The 21,702-nt window shown below is 38.4% G+C and overlaps 1 protein-coding gene across 5 annotated transcripts in view; it reads left to right on the top strand.

Annotated features, from left to right (window-relative positions):
• The window catches only part of CDC42SE2 (CDC42 small effector 2), a 93,393-nt gene that overhangs the window by 47,467 nt on the left and 24,224 nt on the right, over positions 1-21,702 (top strand). For all 5 annotated transcript variants that reach the window (XM_037739937.1, XM_017532139.1, XM_017532138.1 and 2 more), the window contains one exon: positions 16,491-16,832. In XM_037739937.1, the coding sequence (XP_037595865.1) occupies positions 16,779-16,832 (54 nt within the window). In that variant the 5' untranslated portion in view covers positions 16,491-16,778. The remainder of the gene's footprint in view (positions 1-16,490; positions 16,833-21,702) is intronic.

Genomic DNA, 21,702 nt, shown 5'->3' with positions numbered 1-21,702 from the left:
GTTTGGTTTATCCTTTCTTAAATATTTCTCCTGCAGGTAGGATGTTGCTCTGTCATTTTTTTTTTTTTTTTAACCTGGCATAAAAAAAGTTTTTGTACCAATTTGTCTTTAAATTGCAAGTTCACTTCATTTACATTTTTTACAGTAATTATGGTAATTACTGTTCTAATTGGGTTTAATTTGATCCCTTTCCCTGTTGCTTAACTCCATTCCTGCTTTTCATTCAGTAAGTTTAATTTTTTTTATATTTTTGTTCTTATAATAATTTCCCTTTAGTCCCATTCCACAGTTTATTTCTGTATATTTCTTACTAACTTAAAATGGCTTTTTCTTCCCTTAAATATGACAGATACTCTAGCATTCTCATACTTTTTTTTAATGTGTTTCCTGACTCCTCATCTGTAGTGAGTATATTGCAGGTACTTTAGATCACTTTTTATGGCTACTAAGGTATTTGACTACTTTTACTTTCTTTATCTCTTGGAATACCTCCTATATTTATTTTTCTTTTGATTATTCCTCGAAATGTGTAGTTAGTGAGCTTTATGTGACACTTTGAGGCTTTTGTATGTTGAAAATATTCTTATCAGGCTGGGCACGGTGGCTCACGTCTGTAATCCCAGCATTTTGGGAGGCCAAGGCGGGTGGATCACGAGGTCAAGAGATTGAGACCATCCTGGCCAACATGGTGAAACACTGTCTCTACTAAAAATACAAAGATTAGCTGGGCGTGGTGGTGCACCCTGTAGTCCCAGCTACTCAGGAGGCTGAGGCAGGACAATTGCTTGAACCCAGGAGGAAGGGATTGTGAGCTGAGATAGGTGACAGAGCAAGACACCGTCTCAAAAAAATAAAGAAAAAAGAAAATATTTTTGTTTAAACTTCATATTGGAATGATGTTTTGAATATAAAATTCTAAGTTATTTTAATTCAAGACTTTTAAAATACAGGTTAGAGTCCCTTTCCTGGAACTCTAAAATCAAAGAACCAAAGGATTTTTCGTAATTCATTTGACAACAATACCAAAACCAAACTTGTATGAAGCTACTTATGGATTTTATTCATCTCTTTTAGTTTTAATTTTATAGATTTTGCTTGAAGATATTAATGAGTTAAATTACGGGTTAGTGCATTAGATGCTGTTGTGGATGTTACTTAATATGTGATATACATGCAGACACCATATTATCTTTATAAAATCTGAAAAATTGTTGTCTTAGTCTGTTTTGTGCTGCTATAATGAGATACCACAGACTGGGTAATTTATAATGAACCAGAAATTTATTGGCTCATTGTTCTGGAAACTGGGAAGTCCAAGATCAAGGGGCCAACATCTTGCTGCTACAGAAGGCAGAAGGGGGAGAGAGAGAGATCATGAATGAGGAGATAGAACTTGCCATTTTGTAATGAACCCGTTGTAATGGAGCATGTAGTCTTAAATACGATGACAGCATTAATCTTTTGGGGATTTGGTTTTCAGTGCATGTCTTTTTGGGGGATACATTCAAACCATAGCAATTCTGAATTCTCAAAAAACCTCTGCTACAAGGATTATGGGTAAAGGATTATGGATTTACACTATCCGATCCTGTATCCAGGTCACTTTTTGTGATAACAAATATTAATCTTATTTTTTTGCTTTTGGCATTACTGTTCTTTTTTTTTTCCCCCCCTCCGGTCTTTGAGATTTTTTTCTTTGATAATCTTAATTTTCTAGGAATGGACTCTTCTGTTATTTGGCTGTTTGAGCCTTTATACTTTTGCTTAATCTTTAATCCTGAGAAGTTATTCTCATTATTTCTTGAAATGTTTACTCTTCTTTTGAAATGTTTCATTTCCCTCCCTCTTTCTGGAACTTCGTTATCTAGATATGGCCTGTTTTTCATACTCAGTATTTCTACTTGATTCTTTTTCATGGTTTCTTGTTTTGGCTTCATATACTTATATCTCCCATTGACTTTTAGGAATACATTCCTGGATCATTCATTTTCATAATGCTGGTTCTGATGGCATAAGTTGTTTAGTGAGTCGTCTTTCTTTCACAGTAGTTTTATGTTCTAGATGTGTCTATTTGTCGGTGTCCCTTTGGGGGTATTAGTCACTTCATCTAATAATATCTGTTAGGGAATTTAGGTCCAGGATGAGTTTAAGGAGAGGAAGGACTTGGGACTCAGGTCAAATAGCCACTTGATACCACTGAAGCGCTATGAAGTTCTCATGTTTGCTGCTACTGCATCAGGCAAATTCTGATTGGGATTTGTTTTTAAACTCTAATAAATATTGGTTACTAGAAAGAGGTTATCTCCTTAGATTATAACTCAACTTGGTAGAAATTCGCATGGTCAGAAATTCACAACCATGTAGCTCCCCTGCCCCTTGTGGTGGGGGCACAGAGAGGGGCAGGAAGAGTGAATGCCAAGAGGATGGCTCATTAGCCTGTACCTGTTTTCCTGAGCTTTCCTCCCTAAGGCTTTTGTGTCACCCTGATTTTATCCTGCTGAAAAGATATGTAGGTTGTTGCTGCCAATTTCTGTGGCTAAGGGGGAATCAAGGGGAAGGGAAAGGCAGAATCGTAAAAGGCTTTTAGAGTATCTCTCTTTTAAGTCCTACCTCTGCTTCCCTTTGCTTCTGGCTCCCGGTTACTGGTTTCCTCTCAGAAAAGTTTAAGTACAGCTTTTGATATCATCAGCAGTTTTATTCCTTTTTGTGGTTGCTGCTTATTGTTCCTGGAATCCAGATTTACTTGTGTTTTTTTCTTCCCTACAGTTGATTTTGTTAGAAGGGACCAGAAGCCCATGACAGTCTATCTTGATAGGAATTGGATGACTTCATTTGAGCCAATAAAGATAATTATACAAGATAGTTATTCTTGAAGCACATAAAAATCTTTAATTGAGGAGTATGGGCATACAAAATATACACAAACTAAATGAAAATAATCATAAGAATGAAGAGCTCCAGGCTGGCGTAGTGGCTTATGCCTGTAATCCCAGCACTTTGGGAGGCCGAGATGGGCGGATCACCTGAGGTCAGGAGTTCAAGACCAACCTGGCCAACATGGTGAAACCCCATCTCTACTAAAAATTCAAAAATTAGCTGGGTGTGGTGGTGGGTACCTGTAATCCCAGCTACTCGAGAGGGTGAAGCAGAAGAATCACTTGAACCTGGGAGGTGGAGGTTGCGGTAAGCTGAGATCATGCCATTGCACTCCAGCCTGGGTAACTAGAGCAAAACTCCATCTCAAAAAAAAAAAAAAAGAATTAAGAGCTCTAGTTATCTATCACTGTAAACAAACTACCTCAAAATTCAGTGGCTTAACAACTACTTTATTAAATCTCTCAATTTTGAAGGTCAGGAATTTGGGGAAGTGTTGACAATTCTTCTCTTAAGTGTAGCATCATCAAAGGCCATTCAGTGGTGTTCAACTAATAGGTGGTCAGGACTGGAGGATTCTAAGCAGCTTTATTTACATGTCTGGTGGTTTGGCTAGAAAGGCTGGAAAGCTGGGATTAATTGGGCCTATGCCTACGCATGGTCTTTCCAGCATGATGGTTTTAGGGTAGTTGGAATCTGAGCAGAAGCTCTAAGGCTTTTTATGACATTCTAAGATCCAGTCCTTGTTCTGTGGTCACACAAGTCACTAAGGGCACCTGAATTTAGAGGAATAACCAAGAATAACCAATAGTACATAAGGTTATTGGAGTTTTCTTATTCCTGATTGTTGCTTTTAGGAGAATGTCATTAATTTTTGGCTTAGGGAATCTTTTCCTTATCCCTCCTGTCTGAAGGGGTTTCTCTGTAGTAGAGGGATATCAGGTACTTCTTTTACAGTTCACTTTTATAATAATATTTTTCACTGTAACAGTGGTTCCTAGCTGGGGGAATCACTCCCCAGGGGCATTTGGCAATGTCTGGAGACATTTTTGGCTGTCACAACTGTTGGAAAGGGGTGTTCTTCATGTCTAGTGGATAGAGGTGAAGGATGCTGCTAAATACTCCACAATGCACAGGACAGTCCCCACAAGAAAGTACTATCCAGGCTGGGCATGGTGGCTCATTCCTTTAATTCCAGTAATCCCAGCACTTTGGGAAGCCAAAGCAAGAGGATAACTTGAGCCCAGGAATTTAGACTAGCCTGGACAACATAGACCCTATCTCTACCAAAAAAATACATAAATAAATAAATTTGAGTAGCTCATCGTGGTGGTACATGTCCGTAGTCCTAGCTACTCTGGAGGCTGAGGTGAGAGGATTGTTTGAGCTCAGGAGGTTGAGGCTGCCATGAGCTGTGATTGCACCATTGCTCTTGCAGCCTGGGTGACAGAGCAAGACCCTGTCTCAAAAAAAAAAAAAAAAAAATTATCTGAATGAAAATGTCAGAAGCACTGAGGTTGAGAAATCCTGCTTTAGAGCAATCCTGGAAAGTTGGTGTAATTCTCATAAATGAAAACTTTGATTCAGAGAGGCTATAGAATGTCACTTATCTAATCAGTTGTGAAATCTATTTTGAACACAGGTTTTGCCAATGTCAAATTCGTGGATATTCTACAGTACTATATATTTTTTATGTTGAAATTAATGTATTAAGTATTTATTTGTAAATACTGAGACAAGTTACCAAGTCGAATACAATAGAGATAGAATGTTAATTCACATTCTACCTCGATAATGCTTATAAGAATCAACATAATTATAATTAAAAATAGCATTAAATTAGATTAACATTTTTCTATATTCTTAAAAAAGAATACAGAGAAAATGGTCTGTCTGCAGTTAATTACTGTGTCTGAGCTGTGACTTCATCATTTCCAAAGTAAGGATAATGTTTCTTAGGATTAAAAAACTTAAATGAGATAGTATTTTTCCAAGGATATAGTGAAACGTATGATTAACGTTAAATTTTTTTTTTTCACATGAAGTCTTTATCATCTAGTTGGACTTTTCTTTGTAATCTAGGGAAATTTTCTGTGATATTTTTTGAAAAGGTAAAACATACAAAAAATGGAGAATCCAAGAATAGTGAACCTCTTGTTTGATCCATTATGGTCCGTGTAAGTTTATGGACCAGAAATAAGAAATAGTCCATGTTCTTTGATAACTGGTTAGTATTTTCTGTTTATGAAATCTTCCACATCATAGTATCATTATCAAAGCTTTCTATTATTACAGGCTTTGAGTATGAAAATAAAGATCCTTTCATATACCACAATGAAAAACATTTTTCTCCAATATTGTTCACTATGATTCTGACTGTATAGGGTTATACAAAAAGGCTTGAACATTTAAAAAATTATTATTTAGTAACTGTGTTATGTATGAACAAGTAGTCACAACGAGCTTATAAAGGACAACCACAGTTACTTTTGTACTGGCCAGTATACAGCTCTTGTTAACACCAGCACATGGCAAACCTGTGGCCTAATTCATCCCAAGCCCTTCATAGCATGTCATCAGTGATAGTTGAAGTGATAGCCAGGATGAATACCATCAGTTCCTCAAGTCTACACGGCAGTCACAACTCTTGTATTGTTTTGTTCATGTAGTCTCACTAGAAATATAGTGGCCTGATACATGGGATAGGTGACTAGTGTTTCAGAGGCAGTTCAAAGTTTTGAGCAGAATGCTCTGTCTACTACCATGATAAGTATTTGTTAAAGAACCTCTGGGACTGTGATAGAAAGGAGGTAGAGCCCATCCTGTTGGAAAATGAAGTTGGAGAGTTGTGGAGACCTCATTTTCTAAGCAATTTAAATTTACGCATTTAATCCTCTCGTAAATCTTTGAGAAAATATTATGATAAGCTCCATTTTATAGAGCAGCAAACTGGAATGTAAAAAGGTTAAGTAGCTAGAGCTACTGAGTGGAGGAATCCAGAATTCAAACTTCAGCTATGTAGTTTCAGAATCTTAAGTTCTAAACCAGTACACCATACTGCCATTTCAAATATGTGCTTACATACCAGTGTGCAATATGAACATATAATATCCATGTGGTACAGGAATCTCAAGCCAAGGAATTAAGTTAAAATTTATACCTGAACTTGTGAGCCTGATCTGGTGAATTTCTGAGCAGTAGCAAATGCAAACTGCTCTTTAAGAATGCTTGTTCAGGCCGGGTGCAGTGGCTTACACTTGTAATCCCAGCATTTTGTGAGGCTGAGGCGGGTGGATCACAAGATCAGGAGATCCAGAACATCCTGGCCAACATTGTGAAACCCCCATCTCTACTAAAAATACAAAAAAATTAGCTGGGTGTGGTGGTGTGCACCTGTAGTCCCAGCTACTTGGGAGGCTGAGGCAGAAGAATCGCTTGAACCCGGGAGGCAGAGGTTGCAGTCAGCCAAGATCGAGCAAGATTGAGCCACTGCATATCAGCCTGGTGGCAGAGTGAGACTGCATCTCAAAAGAAAAAAAGAATGCCTTTTCAAACAGAGAGCCCTGGACTTGCACAGGAAAAACAATTCCTATAGTAAGATAATTATAAGGAAACAGTCCAACATGAGGGAGAGTTAGACAAAAAGGGTAATTAAAAGGTTATGAATTGAATTAACAAAATAATTAGAAAAACATATTTAATTAAAATGTCTAAATACAGGACTAAGATACTACAGTAGGTGAATTTGTAAAAGAGCCAAACAGAACTTATTAAAGTGAAAATCATTTGGCCAGCCAGGCACGGTGGCTTACGCCTGTAATCCCAGCACTTTGTGAGGCTGAGGCAGGCAGATCACCTGAGGTCAGGAGTTTGAGACCAGCTTGGCCAACATGGTGGAACCCCATCTCTACTGAAAATAAAAAAAATTAGCCAGGTGTGGTGGTGAGTGCCTGTAATCCCAGCTACTTGGGAGACTGAGGCAGGATAATTGCTTGAACCCCGGTGGTAGAGGTTGCAGTGAGCTGAGATTGTACCACTGCACTCCAGCCTGAGTGACAGAGTGAGACCCAATCTCAAAAANAAAAAAAAAAAAAAAAAAAAAAACCAAAAAATTATGATTATTGAACTAAAAGTCATTGTGGAGAAAATTAATAGTTAGGTTAAATAGCAGAATAGAAACAGGTGAAAGAGTCCTAAATATATAAAAATAAATCGGAAACTAGAGATTCTGTGAAATTAAAGCCAAGGACAAAAACAATCTTCAAAACACCTATAGCAAAAAAAGAATTTTATATTCAAACAACCAAGAATTAGATTGACAGTCAACTTTTTTCATCAGCAACAATAGAGGTTAGAATAACATCTGCAAAGAACTGACGGAAAAGTACTTTCAACCAAGAATTCTATACTTAGCTAAATTGTGATGCAAGAATAAAGGAAAAAAATACAGTAGTCCCTTCCTATTCATAGTTTTGCTTTGTGGTTTCAGATACCTTTGGTCAGCTGTGGTCCAAAAATATTAAATGGAAAATTTCAGAAATAAGTCATAAGTCTTAAATTGCAGCCATTTTGAGTAGCATGATGAAATTTTCAACCAGCCTGCTCTGTCTCATCTGGAACGTGTATCATCCCTTTGTGCAGTATATCTACTCTATATGCTACCCGTCTGTCAGTGTACAGGCAGAAACATAATTTACATAGGGTCCGGTAATATTTATGGTTTCAGGCAGACACTGAGGGCCTTGGAGCATTTTCTCTCTGGGTTAAGAGGGACCTACTCTGTAGATACTCTTTTTAACAGTAGATCTGGGTGAAGGATACATGAGAGATTTCTGTTTTATATTAGCGACTCTGCTGTAAGTTTGAAATTATTCCAAAATTAAAATTAAAAACTGCAGTTTTAGACAACTGAGAAGCTTACCACCTACAGTTAACTATTAGAAAGCACATATTGGCTGGGCACAGTCACCCACACCTGGAATCCCAGCACTTTGGGAGACCAAGGCAGGTAGATCACTTGAGGTCGGGAGTTCGAGACCAGCCTGGCCAACATGGTGAAACCCCATCTCTACTGAAAATACAAAAATTAGCCGATCATGGTGGTGTGTGCCTGTAATCCCAGCTATTCAGGGGGCTGAGGCAGGAGAATCATTTGAACCCAGGAGTTGGAAGGTGCAGTGAGCTGAGATTGCTCCACTGCACTCAAGCCTGGCAACAGAATGAGACTCCCTCTCAAAAAAAAAAAAGAAAAGTAAATACTGGAAGAAACAGCTTGGTATGTTAGAAATGGTTCCCACTAAGAGATGGAGAGGCACAGGTCAGAGATTTGCCATTTTTAATAGTCTTTTTATTATTCATTGATTTTTTTTTTCTTTTTTTTGAGATAGTCTTGCTCTATCACTCAGACCGGAGTGCAGTGGTGTGATCTTGGCTCACTGTAACCTCCACCTCCCAGGTTCAAGCGATTCTCGTGCCTCAGCCTCCCTAGTAGCTGGGACTACAGGCATGTGCCACCATGCCCAGCTAATTTTTGTATTTTTGGTAGAGACGAGATTTCACTTTATTGGCCAGCCTGGTCTGACCTCAAACAATCCACCCACTTTAGCTTTTCAACGTATATTATTCATTGATCTTTAAAAAGTCTATGTGCTCATATTATTTTGAATAACAGTAAAGATTTGTTTAAATATAAGATGACATTTTACAGGATGGTTTTATTCAGAAAACTGTAGGTAGTAGGACAGAATTTTAATATGCATTGCTTGATAAACTGTACGGTGGTTCCAGCCACTGAGAACAGTGTCATAGAAATAGGAGGAAAAAGACAGTAAATTCAAGTTTGCATGTATTGATTTATGGTGACCAGGAGACTGCAGGAGATGCTTCCTAGCAGGTGGATATAAATGTCTGGTAGACTGAAGAGAGAAGTTCAGAATGAAAAATACACATTTCAGTTTGTCATCTATAATACACTGAAAACCTGCCGTGTTTGTGTCACGGCATCATTATTTCTAACCCTAGGGAGCTAAGGAAGGATTTAGGGAATATGGATAAAGAGATGGAAAAGGAAGAGAGAGAAATAGAGAAGTAAGAAGAATGGCAGAAAGGAAAAAGAGGAAGATTATTAAAGAGAGGGAAAATGAACATGGCAGTTAGTCTCACACAAATGGGAGGAGAAAGTGGATATTAAAGAATGGGAGAGTAGTTTTCAATGTATTTTGCTTCCCTCTTGCTTGATATTGCAAACTCTCATGTTTGAGCCAATATAATGTTCTCTCTTATGTGCCCTACCATAATGATGGATACATGTTTGGTGTTAAATACTTGAGATTTGAGTGGGAAAAAGAAGATATTAGAAAAAGTTTGAGTAAATTGTGAAATATTACCTAACTACAACCTGCAAAATATGAATGTCCAAATTGAATTGTAGAAGTAAACCTGGCCGGGTGCAGTGGCTCATGCCTGTAATCCCAGCACTTTGGGAGGCTGAGGTGGGTGGATCACAAGGTCAGGAGTTCAAGACCAGCCTGGCCAACGTGGTGAAACACCGTCTCGACTAAAACTACAAAAAATTAACTGAGCGTGTTGGTGCGTGCCTATAATCCCAGCTACTCAAGAGGCTGAGGTAGGACAAACGCTTGAACCTGGGAGACCAAGGTTGCCGTGAGCTGAGACAGAGCCGCTGCACACCAGCCTGGGCAGCAGAGTAAGACTCCATCTCAAAAACCAAAAAACAAACAGTAAACCTAAACAGAACTATAATGGGAAGATAGGTTTATGATTATGAGATAAAGAAAGCTTTCTTAAGTAAGATAAAACCACTAATCTATGAAAATTGACATTTGACTATATAAGGCTTTAAAGCCCTGATATGAAAGGTATAAACAAAGTTAAAAGTCATATAACAAAATACATGCAAAACCTATTTATTGAAAACTACAAAACATTGGATATGCCATGTTCTTGGATTAGAACACTCAATACTGTTAAAATATAATTATCCTTCAAATAATTGTTAGAATAAATGCAGTCCCAGTCAGAATCACAGGAGGCTTTTTTCTGGTAGCAGTTAACAAGCTTCTTCTAAAATATATATGAAAATGTAAAGCACCTAGAAAATTAAAAGCAATTTTGAAAAAGAGTAAATTGGAAGACTAATCACTACCTTACTTCTAAGCTTTATTATAATGGTACTGGCATTGGATTGACAAATAGACCAATGCAATACAATTATCAGTCTAGAAGTAGATTATTCACAGTGATTTTATTTAATTTTTTTTAGAGAGGGTCTCACTGTCACTCAGGCTGGAGTGCAGTGGTACAGTCATGGCTCACTGCAACCTCGACCTCCCAGGCTCAGGTAGTCCTCCTGCCTCAGCCCCCACCAAGTAACTGGGACTACAGGCATGTGAGACCATGCCCAGCTAATTTTTGTAGTTTTTGTAGAGATAGGGTTTTGCCATCCTGTTGCCCAGGCTGGTCTTGAACTCCTAAGCTCAAGCGGTCTGCCTGCCTTGGCCTCCCAAAGTGCTAGGATTACAGGTGTGAGCCACCAAGTCCAGCCCTGATTTTCAATAAAGTTGCTAAATTAATCTAATAGGATATCATCAATAAATGAGCTAGAACAACTGGATAGCCATATTTTTTTAATTGGCCTTTATTCTGTCAAAAATCAATTAAAAATGGATTATAGACATAAAAATTGAAAGGTCTAGAAAAAAATAGATTATTTTTTGCAACTTTGGGTTATGCAAAAAAAATTTTAGAACCCCAAAATCAGAAATCATAAGAAATAAAGCTTATGTAGAAGACATTATCAACGTTTCAAAGATGTTGTTAGGAAGACAAAGACCAGGACAAAATATTCACTATGCTTATATTGGAGAAAGGTTTGATTGACCTAAAATATATGAAGAACACAACTCAGTAAGATGACTAAATTTAGAAATGGGCAAAGGGTTGGGACATAATTACCCAAAGTAAATATGTGAATGGCCAAAAAGCACATGAAAAGACTTAATATCATCATTTATCAGGAAAGTGCAAATGTAAACCACAGTGAGATACTACTATACACCAACTAGGATGACTAGAATTAAAAAGATTGATAGCACAAAGAGTTGGTAGGATAAGGAATAACTGGAACTCTCATATATTGCTGGCAGGAATGCAGAATGGTAAAACTGATTTAGAAGTTTCTTAATAAAGTTAAAATCATACTTAGTATATCAACCAGCATTTTCATTCCAGGTATTTACCCAGGAGAGAGAAAAACTTTTTTACATAAACACTTCTCTTTATATTAACCACCTTCACTCCTCACAGAAACCCTTCTGTTACAGATGTTCATAATCATAATAGCTTTATTTTTAATAGCAAAAAGCTGGAAAAACATTAATATCCATCAACAGATGAATGGACAAATTATACCATATCCATATAATGGAAATCTACTTAGCAATAAAAACAAATGAATTACTAATAGAGATAACATAGATAAATCTTAAAAACATGCTGAATGAAAGAAGGTAGATGTGAAAAAGAGTGCATGCTGATAATTATCTTTACATGAAACTATAGGAAAGTCTATAATCAGTCATTTTTAATGTAAGGAAAAACTTAACCCCCCGATTTTGACAATTATATGTGCATCCGTAGCTCAGCCTTTTATAACTAAGTTCAGGGAACAGTGGTTTGGACTTTGATTAACCACACAGAAGCAGCTGTGTGTTAAATACATAGCTTGAAAGATCATCTTAAAATAAGTTAGTTTTTTTCAAAAGGGTCTTGTCCCACACATCAGTATCAGTTATTTCAGCTAGTTTTAGATTTCATGCTGGTACACCTATCAATAAGCTTTATTAATAATTTATTCTTGGTAATTGATTAATTTTTGCATTTCTGGCGGAACCCTTTTTGGCATCTGATGGAACTTCAGAGCCTCTTCCCCAATAATTTTACCAGTTCTTCAAAAGTCTCTAGCAAGGGTGTTCTGCTCACTTTTACTTGATTCTGAGTTTTGCATTTCCATCTCTGATCTTCCTCAATTCATTATGATCAACTGCTTGTTGTTAGTTTTTTTGTTTGTTTGTTTGTTTTAGATAGGGTCACTCTCTGTTGCCCAGGCTTTAGTGCAGTGGTGCATCTTGGCGTACTGCAGCCTTGACCTCCTGGGCTCAAGTGATCCTCCAAACTCAGCCTTCCAAGTAGCTGGGTCCACAAGTGCTTGCCACCACACCTGGCTAATTTTTAAATTTTTTGTAGTTACGGAATTTTGTCATGTTGCCTAGGTTGCTCTCAAACTCTTGGTCTTAAGCAATCCTTCTGCCTCAGCATCCCAAAATGCTGAGATTACAGGTGTGAATCACCAAACCTGGCCCAGTATTTATTAATACTTTTTTTTCCTTTTCTTTTTTTTTTTTTTTTTTTTTTTTTGAGAAAAGGTCTTGCTCTGTTGCCCAGGCTGGAGTACAGTGGCGTATCTCTGCTCACTGCAAGCTCCACCTCCCATGTTCAAGCAAGTCTTGTGCCACAGTTACCCAAGTAGCTTGGATTACAAGTGTGTGCCACCACGCCCAGCTGATTTTTATATTTTGAGTAGAGACGAGTTTCACTGCGTTGGCCATGCTGGTCTTGAACTCCTGGCCTCATGTAATCCTCACAGTTTAGCCTCCCAGAATGCTGGGATTACAGGTGTGAGCCACTATCCTGGCCTACTTTTTAAATTCATATTTCATTTAAATATTTATCATTTAAGGCTCATGCCTGTAATCTCAGCACTTAGGGAGGCTGAGGCAAGCGAATCACTTGAGGTCAGGCATTCAAGACCAGCATAGCCAACATGGTGAAACCCCATCTCTACTAAAAAAATATAAAATTAGCCGGGCATGGTGGTAGGTGCTTGTAGTCGCAGCTACTCAGGAGGCTGAGGCATGAGAATTGTTTAAACCCTTGAGGCAGAGGTTGCAATTAGCTAAGATCATTCCACTGCACTCCAGCCTCAGCGACAGAGCAAAACTCCATCTGAAAAAAAAATTATTATTAAAAAATACATATAAATTGCATAGTGGCCAGGTGTGGTGGCTCATGCCTATAATCCCAGCATTTTGGGAGGTGAAAGCAGGCAGATTTCTTGAGCCCAGGAGTTTGAGACCAGACTGGCATGCCCCACTGTCCAGTTTTTCACATCAAAACATTATTTTTTCTTTGGAAGTTGACCTAAAAAGCATTTTTTTTTAAACTGTGGGTAGCATGTTGGAATATAACTTCACTAAATTATCAGCAGTAAAACTTGATACAGGTAGGAAGCTGATATCTGTAGCATTTGATTTAGGTGGCAAAAAGGAAGAGGAGGGGAACTGATGTTGGCTATTTTGAATACAGAATACTATTGCACTTTTCTGCTCATGTTGATCTCATTTGTAAGCAAGTTCAAGGAAGCTCACTAGCTAAGTGGCCTTGGATAAGCTATTTAATGAGCTTGTTCCATGATGTTATCTTTGAAAGTCCCTTCCCTTTCTAAAATCTTAGGTCTTAGGAATCTATGTGTTGGTAAAATACTCTCTTGTGCTGTAGACCAGTCTGACCCCTTAGTTATGTGTGGAATGTGCTGCGCTGTGTTTAAAGCCAAGTTTAGATGTTGATGTTATTGCAAAGTGACTCTTCTTTTGTGATCTAAAGATTTCAAAAAGTATACGTTTTTTAAATGGTCATGTTTTAAGCAGCTTTCAGCTCAAGAAGTGAAAATAACTATTAGTATAGTTATTACTAGCGGCAGTGCTGAAATTTTTGTGAAGAATTCAGTATTTCCCTGAAGGTGTTTATATGTAAATATGTTTTAAGCATATTTATTTTAGAAAACAGTTCTACAAAAAGAAAGCGTGTTTAGAAAAGCAAGAAGGTAGAACATGTATTGATACCACTTTCCAAAGCATGTCTGAAACATTTTAAGATCTTTATATTCACTTAACAAATAAAAATCCATGGAATTGCAAACATCCTCTTGGTTTGAAAATATATTTTAGCAGATCTGTCATCTAAATGGAAATACACAGAAGCAGAACTTACTGTACTTTTAGGCTGGGTGCGTTGGCTTACATCTATTATCCCAGCCCTTTGGGAGGCTGAGGTATGAGGATTGCTTGAGCCCAGCAGTTTGAGACCAGCCTGGGCATTATAGTGAGGCTTTGTCTCTACAAAAAATAAAAAATTAGCCAAGTGTGGTGGCACACACCTGTAGTCCCAGCTACTTGGGAGGCTGAGGCGGGAGGATTACCTGAACCCAGAAAGTCAAGGTTGCAGTGAACTGTGATCATGCCACTGCACTCCAGCCTGGGCAATAGAGAGAGACCTTATCTAAAAAAAAATTTTTTTTTTAATTTCACAAAGCCTTCTTAATGGGCTAGATCTTGGATCCAGGGTGAAGTTAAACTTATACATCACTACTGAAATAATGTTATCAAAACTATTTATATTCCTACTTAAGAAGATTGGATGGAGGAAGTAAGTGATACTGTTCTTTGAGCCTATAAAACTTAAAACGTATTTATCCAATTCATTGGCCAAAGACTGCCACTTCCCTTGGTTTAGAGTTTGGGTGAGATAAGAAATGTTCATCTCTGCTTAAATAAACATTCCAGGTTCTGGTTTTTAATTAAGGGCAAAAATGTAAACTTTTCTTTCTTCTGATATTCCTTGGACATATGCTTAAATCTTAACACGTCATTTTCCTATATGTTAGGGGACTTGTCTTCTGGATTGTAGAATCAGGGTCCTGAATTCATGCCTTGTTTTACTGCCCAGATTTGTGACACTGAGGATGTGTGCATTAACTTCACATTACGTCTTCATCTGTACAGCTATACAAATTACTGTCATTTCTATCTTTCCAGGTTTAGAGTCATGGCTTTGGAGAAAGCAAAAGGGAGGAATTTAATTTCACTTAATGTTCAGGCCTCTGTGATCCTGTAATGTGGTTGTAACTGATTTATAGTTGGCAAAGCTTATAAATATATGAGGTCTTCTTCCAGAATCTGTGAATAAGTGATTTATATTTCACCACTAGGGACAAAAATGTTAGCATCTCTTTGAACACAGTCAGATTGATACATCTTGAGTCTTTAATCTTTTCAAGAATGGTTCTTTTCCTTCATTCTACCACTCTACTTTTTAAACTTTATATCCATTCTTTTTGCGAACATTTTCTACGTTTGTTGACTCTGCTGCTTTCCTTTCACTCACCTCTTTACCTCCTGTAATCTGATTTCTACCCACACTACTTTACTGAATCTGCTGTAGCCGGGGCCACATTGTGTTTGCTGCACAGTCTAAGGAATAGTCTTCAGTCTTTCCTGTCTCAGGAAACTGCTACCCACTTTCTCCTTGAAACAGTCTCCAGTGATACCACATTTAACTGATTTTCCTCTTCTACTCCTGATAAAGCCAAACCTCCTTTGTAGACCTTTCTTTTTCTACCCATGATTTAAATGCTGTTCTTACTCAGAGGACTCTCTTGAGCCTACTTTGCTTCTCATGATACTGTTTTCCCTAGAGACCATTCATTGCTTTAGTCATAATCTGATGATTGCAAAAGTTCTCCTTGGTGTCAGATCTATATATCAAACTGTCTATTGGACATCTTCACTCGACTAGTATAATAATCTGCAAGTGTTATAAACCTACTTCATCATAACTTCAGGCTAAAGAGGGAGATGTTGCCTCACAAAACTAAACTTCTGGTGCACAGGTGAAACTGATCTTAGGGATGCCTAGAATCAGAGATTGATGTCATCTTGACTTCCCACTTCTCTTTTGCCTCTGCTTGTCAGCATTATTATCTCAAAACTATCTACCACATGAGATATAGGATATTATTGACTAAGGACATCTTTAAAGTCAACAGCTTGGCAGTCAGCAAGAATAAATAGGTTTAACTCTTTGTCCAAGTGCAGATAGAAAATTGCCTGACAAAGATTCTGATAGACTCAGCTTGGTTTGCCGTGGTGGGATGTGTAGTATTTTGACCAACACACGTTCTGGTGATGACAGTGGGAGTGGTAGCGATGTAATAGCTCAATTTACAGACGAAAGCCTAACTTAACCCCTACCCATTTTTCATGTACAGTTCTAATTCCAGAGGATAAGGTGATAATTTTGTTTATGGTTTTTAATGAACTGTACCTGCTTATCTCCTTAGAGTTCATTGCTATGTCAATTACTGTCTGAGTTGTCTGTGAGAATAAAGGACTCAACTGAAGAAACCTATATGAAAATGGTCATCAGTATTTCTTCTTGGAATTAGAAACTTATATGTGGCAGTCATGTTGTAATTAGTGATTTTTAAAAAATAACTCATTAAAATAATCCATACTTTTGTAGCCATAAAATAGGATGCCCCATGAAGGCAAAGATTTCTGTCTGCTTTCACTACTACACCTAGAACTTGACACTCAAAAAGTTGCTCAAAAATAACTTGTTGAATGAATATCAGTTTGTTAAAATCTTGTATTTTTTTTCAGTGTTTACTTTTTTGGGTAATATTTATTTTAAGAAATAAAAGTTTTGAAGAATAAGTAAAGTTAACTTTTTTTTTTACTTTTTCTTTTTTTTCCCCCTAGACTATCTGTTATAGTCCCTGGGTCAAGACAACAATTTTTATACCTTCTTGGTGGTTCAGAAAGGAGTCTCTGTAGAACCAGAAGCAAAGAAAGGAAACACTCTGAATTTTTCATTATTAAATTGACTGTGTAAGATACTTGACTTCCAGGAACGAAACACAGTGAAATAATAAAATTTCATCTTGGCATCACTGGATATTCATCGTATTGAGGAGCGTATCTTGTGGAACTTCCTGAATTGAGATTTGGAACCTTCATTGGTGCTCATTTACACTGTGGACTGTAAGCATGAGTGAATTCTGGTTGTGTTTCAACTGCTGTATTGCAGAACAGCCTCAGCCTGTAAGTATGAAGTATGTGGACACATCAGGTGGGGTGCTTATTAAACATACTAGTGGTTCTCAAACTGAGAATTGGGATCCTAGCAGTAATTGCAAAGTAGTGCAAGAGAATATAGCAGAGAATAGTTCAGTGGAACTCAACATAGGTTAAAAAAAAAATGTTTTTAAAGTAAATACTGTATGTCAAGAACTTTGCTAGATTATTCATTTTAGATTCCTGAGAGGATGTATTCTTTTGTCAAATAGCTTCTGGAGGAACAGTGAGAGAGAAAGGAGACAATAACCTGAGGTAAAACAGATGCATCAGCCTTGGAGGTCAGTGGATGGAAGATGCGGCAGCCAGATGCCATCATATTCTTCTCAGCTTACCATCTCATTTTCCTCAGATTAACCCTCTGAGGAGCATATCATTGTCCTTATTTTTCAGTTGAAGCAGGTTCAGTTTTTTTGCCCAAAGTCATATAGATTATAAGTGATATTGACTGACTTCTTGGTGTATGCCCTGTTTTTGTGTCCTCTAATGTATGCACATATTGTTACCTCTACCAAAATCCTGCCCTCCAGCCTCTAAATTCCCTCCTTCCCTCCCTCCCTTCCTTCCTCTTTCTCTCTGTCCCCCTCCCTCCCCCCTTCCTTCTTCCCTCCCCTCCTACCTCCTCTCGTTTCCTTTCCTTTCTTCTTTTCTTTCCTTTCCCTGTCCTGTCCTGTCCTGTCCTGTCCTGTCCATCTTCAGAGTTTCACTCTTGTTGCCAAGCTAGAGTGCAATGGCATGATCTCGGCTCACTGCAACTTCCACTTCCTGGCTTCAAGTTGCAGTAAGCCAAGATCACACCATTACACTCCATCCTCAGCCTCCCAGGTAGCTGGGATTACAGACATGCAGCACCATGCTCCGCTAATCCTGAGGTCAGGAATTTGAGACCAGCCTGACCAATGTGGTGAAACCCTGTCTCTACAGAAAATTCAAAATTTAGTTGGGTGTGGTGGCAGGCACCTGTAATCCCAACTACTCAGGAGGCTGAGGTAAGAGAATCACTTGAACCCAGGAGACAGAGGTTGCAGTGAGGCAAGATCACATCATTGCATTGCAGCCTGGGCAACAAGAGGAAAACTGTGTCTCCAAAAATAAAAATAAAAAAATAAAAAAGAATTTTCAGTAATTCAGTTAGAAGCATGGTATATATCTTCATTTATGTAGAACCTTTAATATTCTTTTTGTAAAGTTCTAAAACTTCATTACATAAACTTGCACATTTCTTGTTAGACTTGTTCTAGTTATGGCTTTTCCTGTATTTCCTAGCTGGTTATCACTAGTGCATAGGAATCTAATAATTCTTATATGCTAATTTTTTATCCAGACATCTCATTGAATGCTTGTGAACACTTGAATTAGTTCATTTATTTTTGAGATGGAGTCCCGCTGTGTCGCCCAGGCTAGAGTGCAGTGGCACGATCTCAGCTCACTGCAACCGCCACTTCCTGGATTCAAGTGATTCTCTTGCCTCAGCCTCCAGAGTAGCTAGGATTACAGGTGTGTACCACCACGCGCAGCTAATTTTTTGGTGTTTTTAGTAGAGATGGGGTTTTGCCATGTTGGCCAGGCTGGTCTCGAACCCCTGACCTCAGGTGATCTGCCCACCTCGGCCTCTAGAGTGCTGGGATTGAGCCGTGAGCCACTACTTCTGGCCGAATTAGTTTAATAGTTAGCTGAAATGCATATATCTTACAGATGTCTCCAAATAGTGACTTTTTAAATCATTTTCTATTTAAATTATTTATCCTTTTGGAATCTTAGCTGAATTTTCTAAGACCTTCAGTATAATAGTCAGTATTGCCAGTGATAGCTGAACATCCTTACTTATCCTGATTTGTTATAATCTGTGATACTATTAGAAATGACATTTTCAGTAGTCAAGGACTCTCAGTAGGAACACTTGAGTCATATTGCCATATTGTTTTTAAGTATGCCCTGTAATCTTTTTTTTTTTTTTTAACATATTATACTGGGTAAAAGGAACCAAGGTAAATAGGCCCTTAGTGTGGTGTTTTATCTGGTTAGGGATTAGGCCATTTTTACTATTTGCTGTAGCTATAGGTGTTGGAGGATAAAATTTCATCTGGTGTCCTTGTTTTTGTCCCTTGTCTTTGTGTTTCTCTAGAGACTTCTTAAATAAGATCTGAGGCATGCTGTTGTTTCATTTGCAATCCCCTATGGTACAGGAGCCCTGTAGATGTGGTGGTAAGGTGTGGGGGAGGGGAGGGAGACGTTTTGTATTGCTATGATTATGTCTCAGTCTTTCAGTGAGCCGGTGCATATGGTCTGTGATCTACACAAAATGCTTCTCAGTTTTGTTTTTTACCCCTTAGGTAAGGCAAAAAAGGGTAGAGGAGACTGGAGCTGGATATTTCCCTTCTCGCCAAGTTGGTTTTTGTAAAAACCTAGTTGATTAGGCTCTGGTAAAATAGTTTCTCTTCAAAGCAAACCTTGTTAAGAACAGAATGCTCTGGTGTATTTTAGTATGGCTGCCCTTCCCTTCTTTTTGCTGAAACACAAATTTTTCTCTGATCTTCACGTGGGAATCTGGTAGGGTTCCCTGAGGAAAAACCCACAAAGCGTAGGGGTTCCCTAAGACTAGTTTCCCCTGGAGTCTGTCGTTCACGCTGAGCATCCTGCTATTCATCAATTACAGTTTAGGTTTTCCTACACTGGTACTGGATCCTGTAAAGGTTTCTGCTGGTTGATTTCTCTGTGTCCACTTGCCTGTCTATAGTTTTAGGGAAAGCAGTTTTCTCTGTGACCTCACTTCTCTGATGGATCTAAGAAGAGATATTGTCAGTTTGATCGGCTTTGTTTTTGTTATGTGGATAGGAATGATGACTTCCAAGCTCCTTATATACCAGATCAGAAACCAGAAGTCAAGTTGCCATATTTTAAAACCTTTACTTACTGCCAGTATTCACAGGGTATGTAATAAAGTGAATTCTCTTCAATATATTATAAATGTATACTTACCAAATAGCTTAAATAGGAAGACACAGATTAGGTATTTAAATAGCAGGAGCATAAGGCACTGGAGTTATGAGACTTCAGAAATATGTTTTCTGCTACACAAAGGATTTGCAACTTGAGTTTCTCTCATAGTGAAATGGGAAAAGTTCCCTTGTCCCACTTGGAGGTGAGTGATGGGGCCGTGGCTCGCTTCTTCACTGCCCTGTGGCTCACACCTCTAGGGGAGCATACAGATGGGCAGGCTATGGGGCTCCAACCCCACAGCAGTGTCTAGGGGTGAATCTTCACAGCTGAAGCCCCAGTGGGCTTACAGGTGCTCCTTTAGTTTGCCATCTATAGGTGGCTTATAACTAGCTCAGTTAGACCCTCTGCTTTATCACAAGGACAGGGCTTTTTCTGTATACTGGGTTTTTGCTTTGGCATATCAGAAGAATTGGATCATATATGGGCTGGAGAATGAGTGCAAAGTTTTACTGAGTGGAATTAGCTCCCTGCCAATGGGGGAGCCAGAAAGGAGATGATTTTCCCCTGGAGGTGGATCTCTTGGCAGCCCCAGCTCTCCTCCAACTGCCCCAGCCAAAGACTGCCCCAGCCAAACTTTGCCTCATCTCACTGGTTAATGGCCTGCTGGCGTGCTGGCATTTGTTGGTGTGCTCTTCTGCAGGTGTGCTCCCCCAGTGTCCTCTAGCCATCAGCCACTTGTATCTTCTTCCACTGTTGTGCTCCTCTCGATGTCTGGCTGCCTGTATGTCTGCCCGCTAAGATCCTGGGTTTTTATAGGCCTAGGATGGGGACATGGTGGGCCAGGGTGGTCTTGGAAAATGCAACATGTGGATGCAAAACCAGGAGTGCCTGTCCCACCTATGTCCATGGGGGTGGAGTCCTAGCCAGGGACCTGCCTTTCTCTACCCAGCACATTCCTGTCTCCCCCACCATATCATTTAAAGGGACCATACTCTTCTCTTCCCAGCACTTCTGTATCAATACAACATTTAATATGGTGTTTGTTGTTGTTTAATGAATACATATTTATGTGAAATATTTCACAAAAATTCCATGGACATCTGATTTCTTACCTTTTTGATTCCTGAGAAAAGTTACACAAAACTTAATGGGGGTTTGTGGTCACCATAATGGAGGAATAGCTTGCTTGTTGGCATCAGGAAATAGATGTAAAGAATCACTAATAATTTTTGTTTCTTTACATTATACAAAAACATACCCTTGGCATTCTAAACAGTATTAAGGCTGCCTTATCTGAAAGCTGCTTGATCATCTGCTAAAGTTTTCTTTTCTAAAATATTTACTGAAATAAATTGCTGCATGCCAACTCTCCCACTCATTCCCTATCACCCCCTGCTCTTGCACATTCCATGTGTGTGGAAAGGAACAACCCAATATTAGGAATAAAATAGAATGCATTTTTCTGAGTATAGTAGAATAATCATTTTTCTCTTCCTACTCCTTCATTTTAATGTAGTACAATACAGAGTATACTAGAGCCCCAATGTTTTGAGCTGTGATAATCCAAAACATGTTAACTGATTATAAATGCTATAGTGGCTGTGGCTAGATATAGCTAAGGTTTTAATTGGATGGTTGCTGCCTTGTAATTTAATTTTTTAAAAAGATTTGTTAGCTCTTGACAGAACTATAGTGAATTCTTCACCAGCTTATGGAGGGTCAAAGTATTGGCAAACTTCTAAGGTAGTTTTCAAAACAAGGAACCCTGATTTACAGAAGAAAAACCACTTTTCTGTTAATTTTATTTGCATTCTCATCTAATGTTTTCTCACATAGCACTGATTTTTTTGTAATGCTATTTGTCTCTGGAATGGGTTACTTTGTTTTTGTTCCTGGC

Source organism: Cebus imitator, unplaced genomic scaffold (assembly GCF_001604975.1).
Source record: "Cebus imitator isolate Cc_AM_T3 unplaced genomic scaffold, Cebus_imitator-1.0 Scaffold76, whole genome shotgun sequence".
Lineage (NCBI taxonomy): Eukaryota > Metazoa > Chordata > Mammalia > Primates > Cebidae > Cebus > Cebus imitator.
Note: the sequence above shows the minus strand (reverse complement) of the source record. Positions and strands in the feature narration are given on the sequence as shown.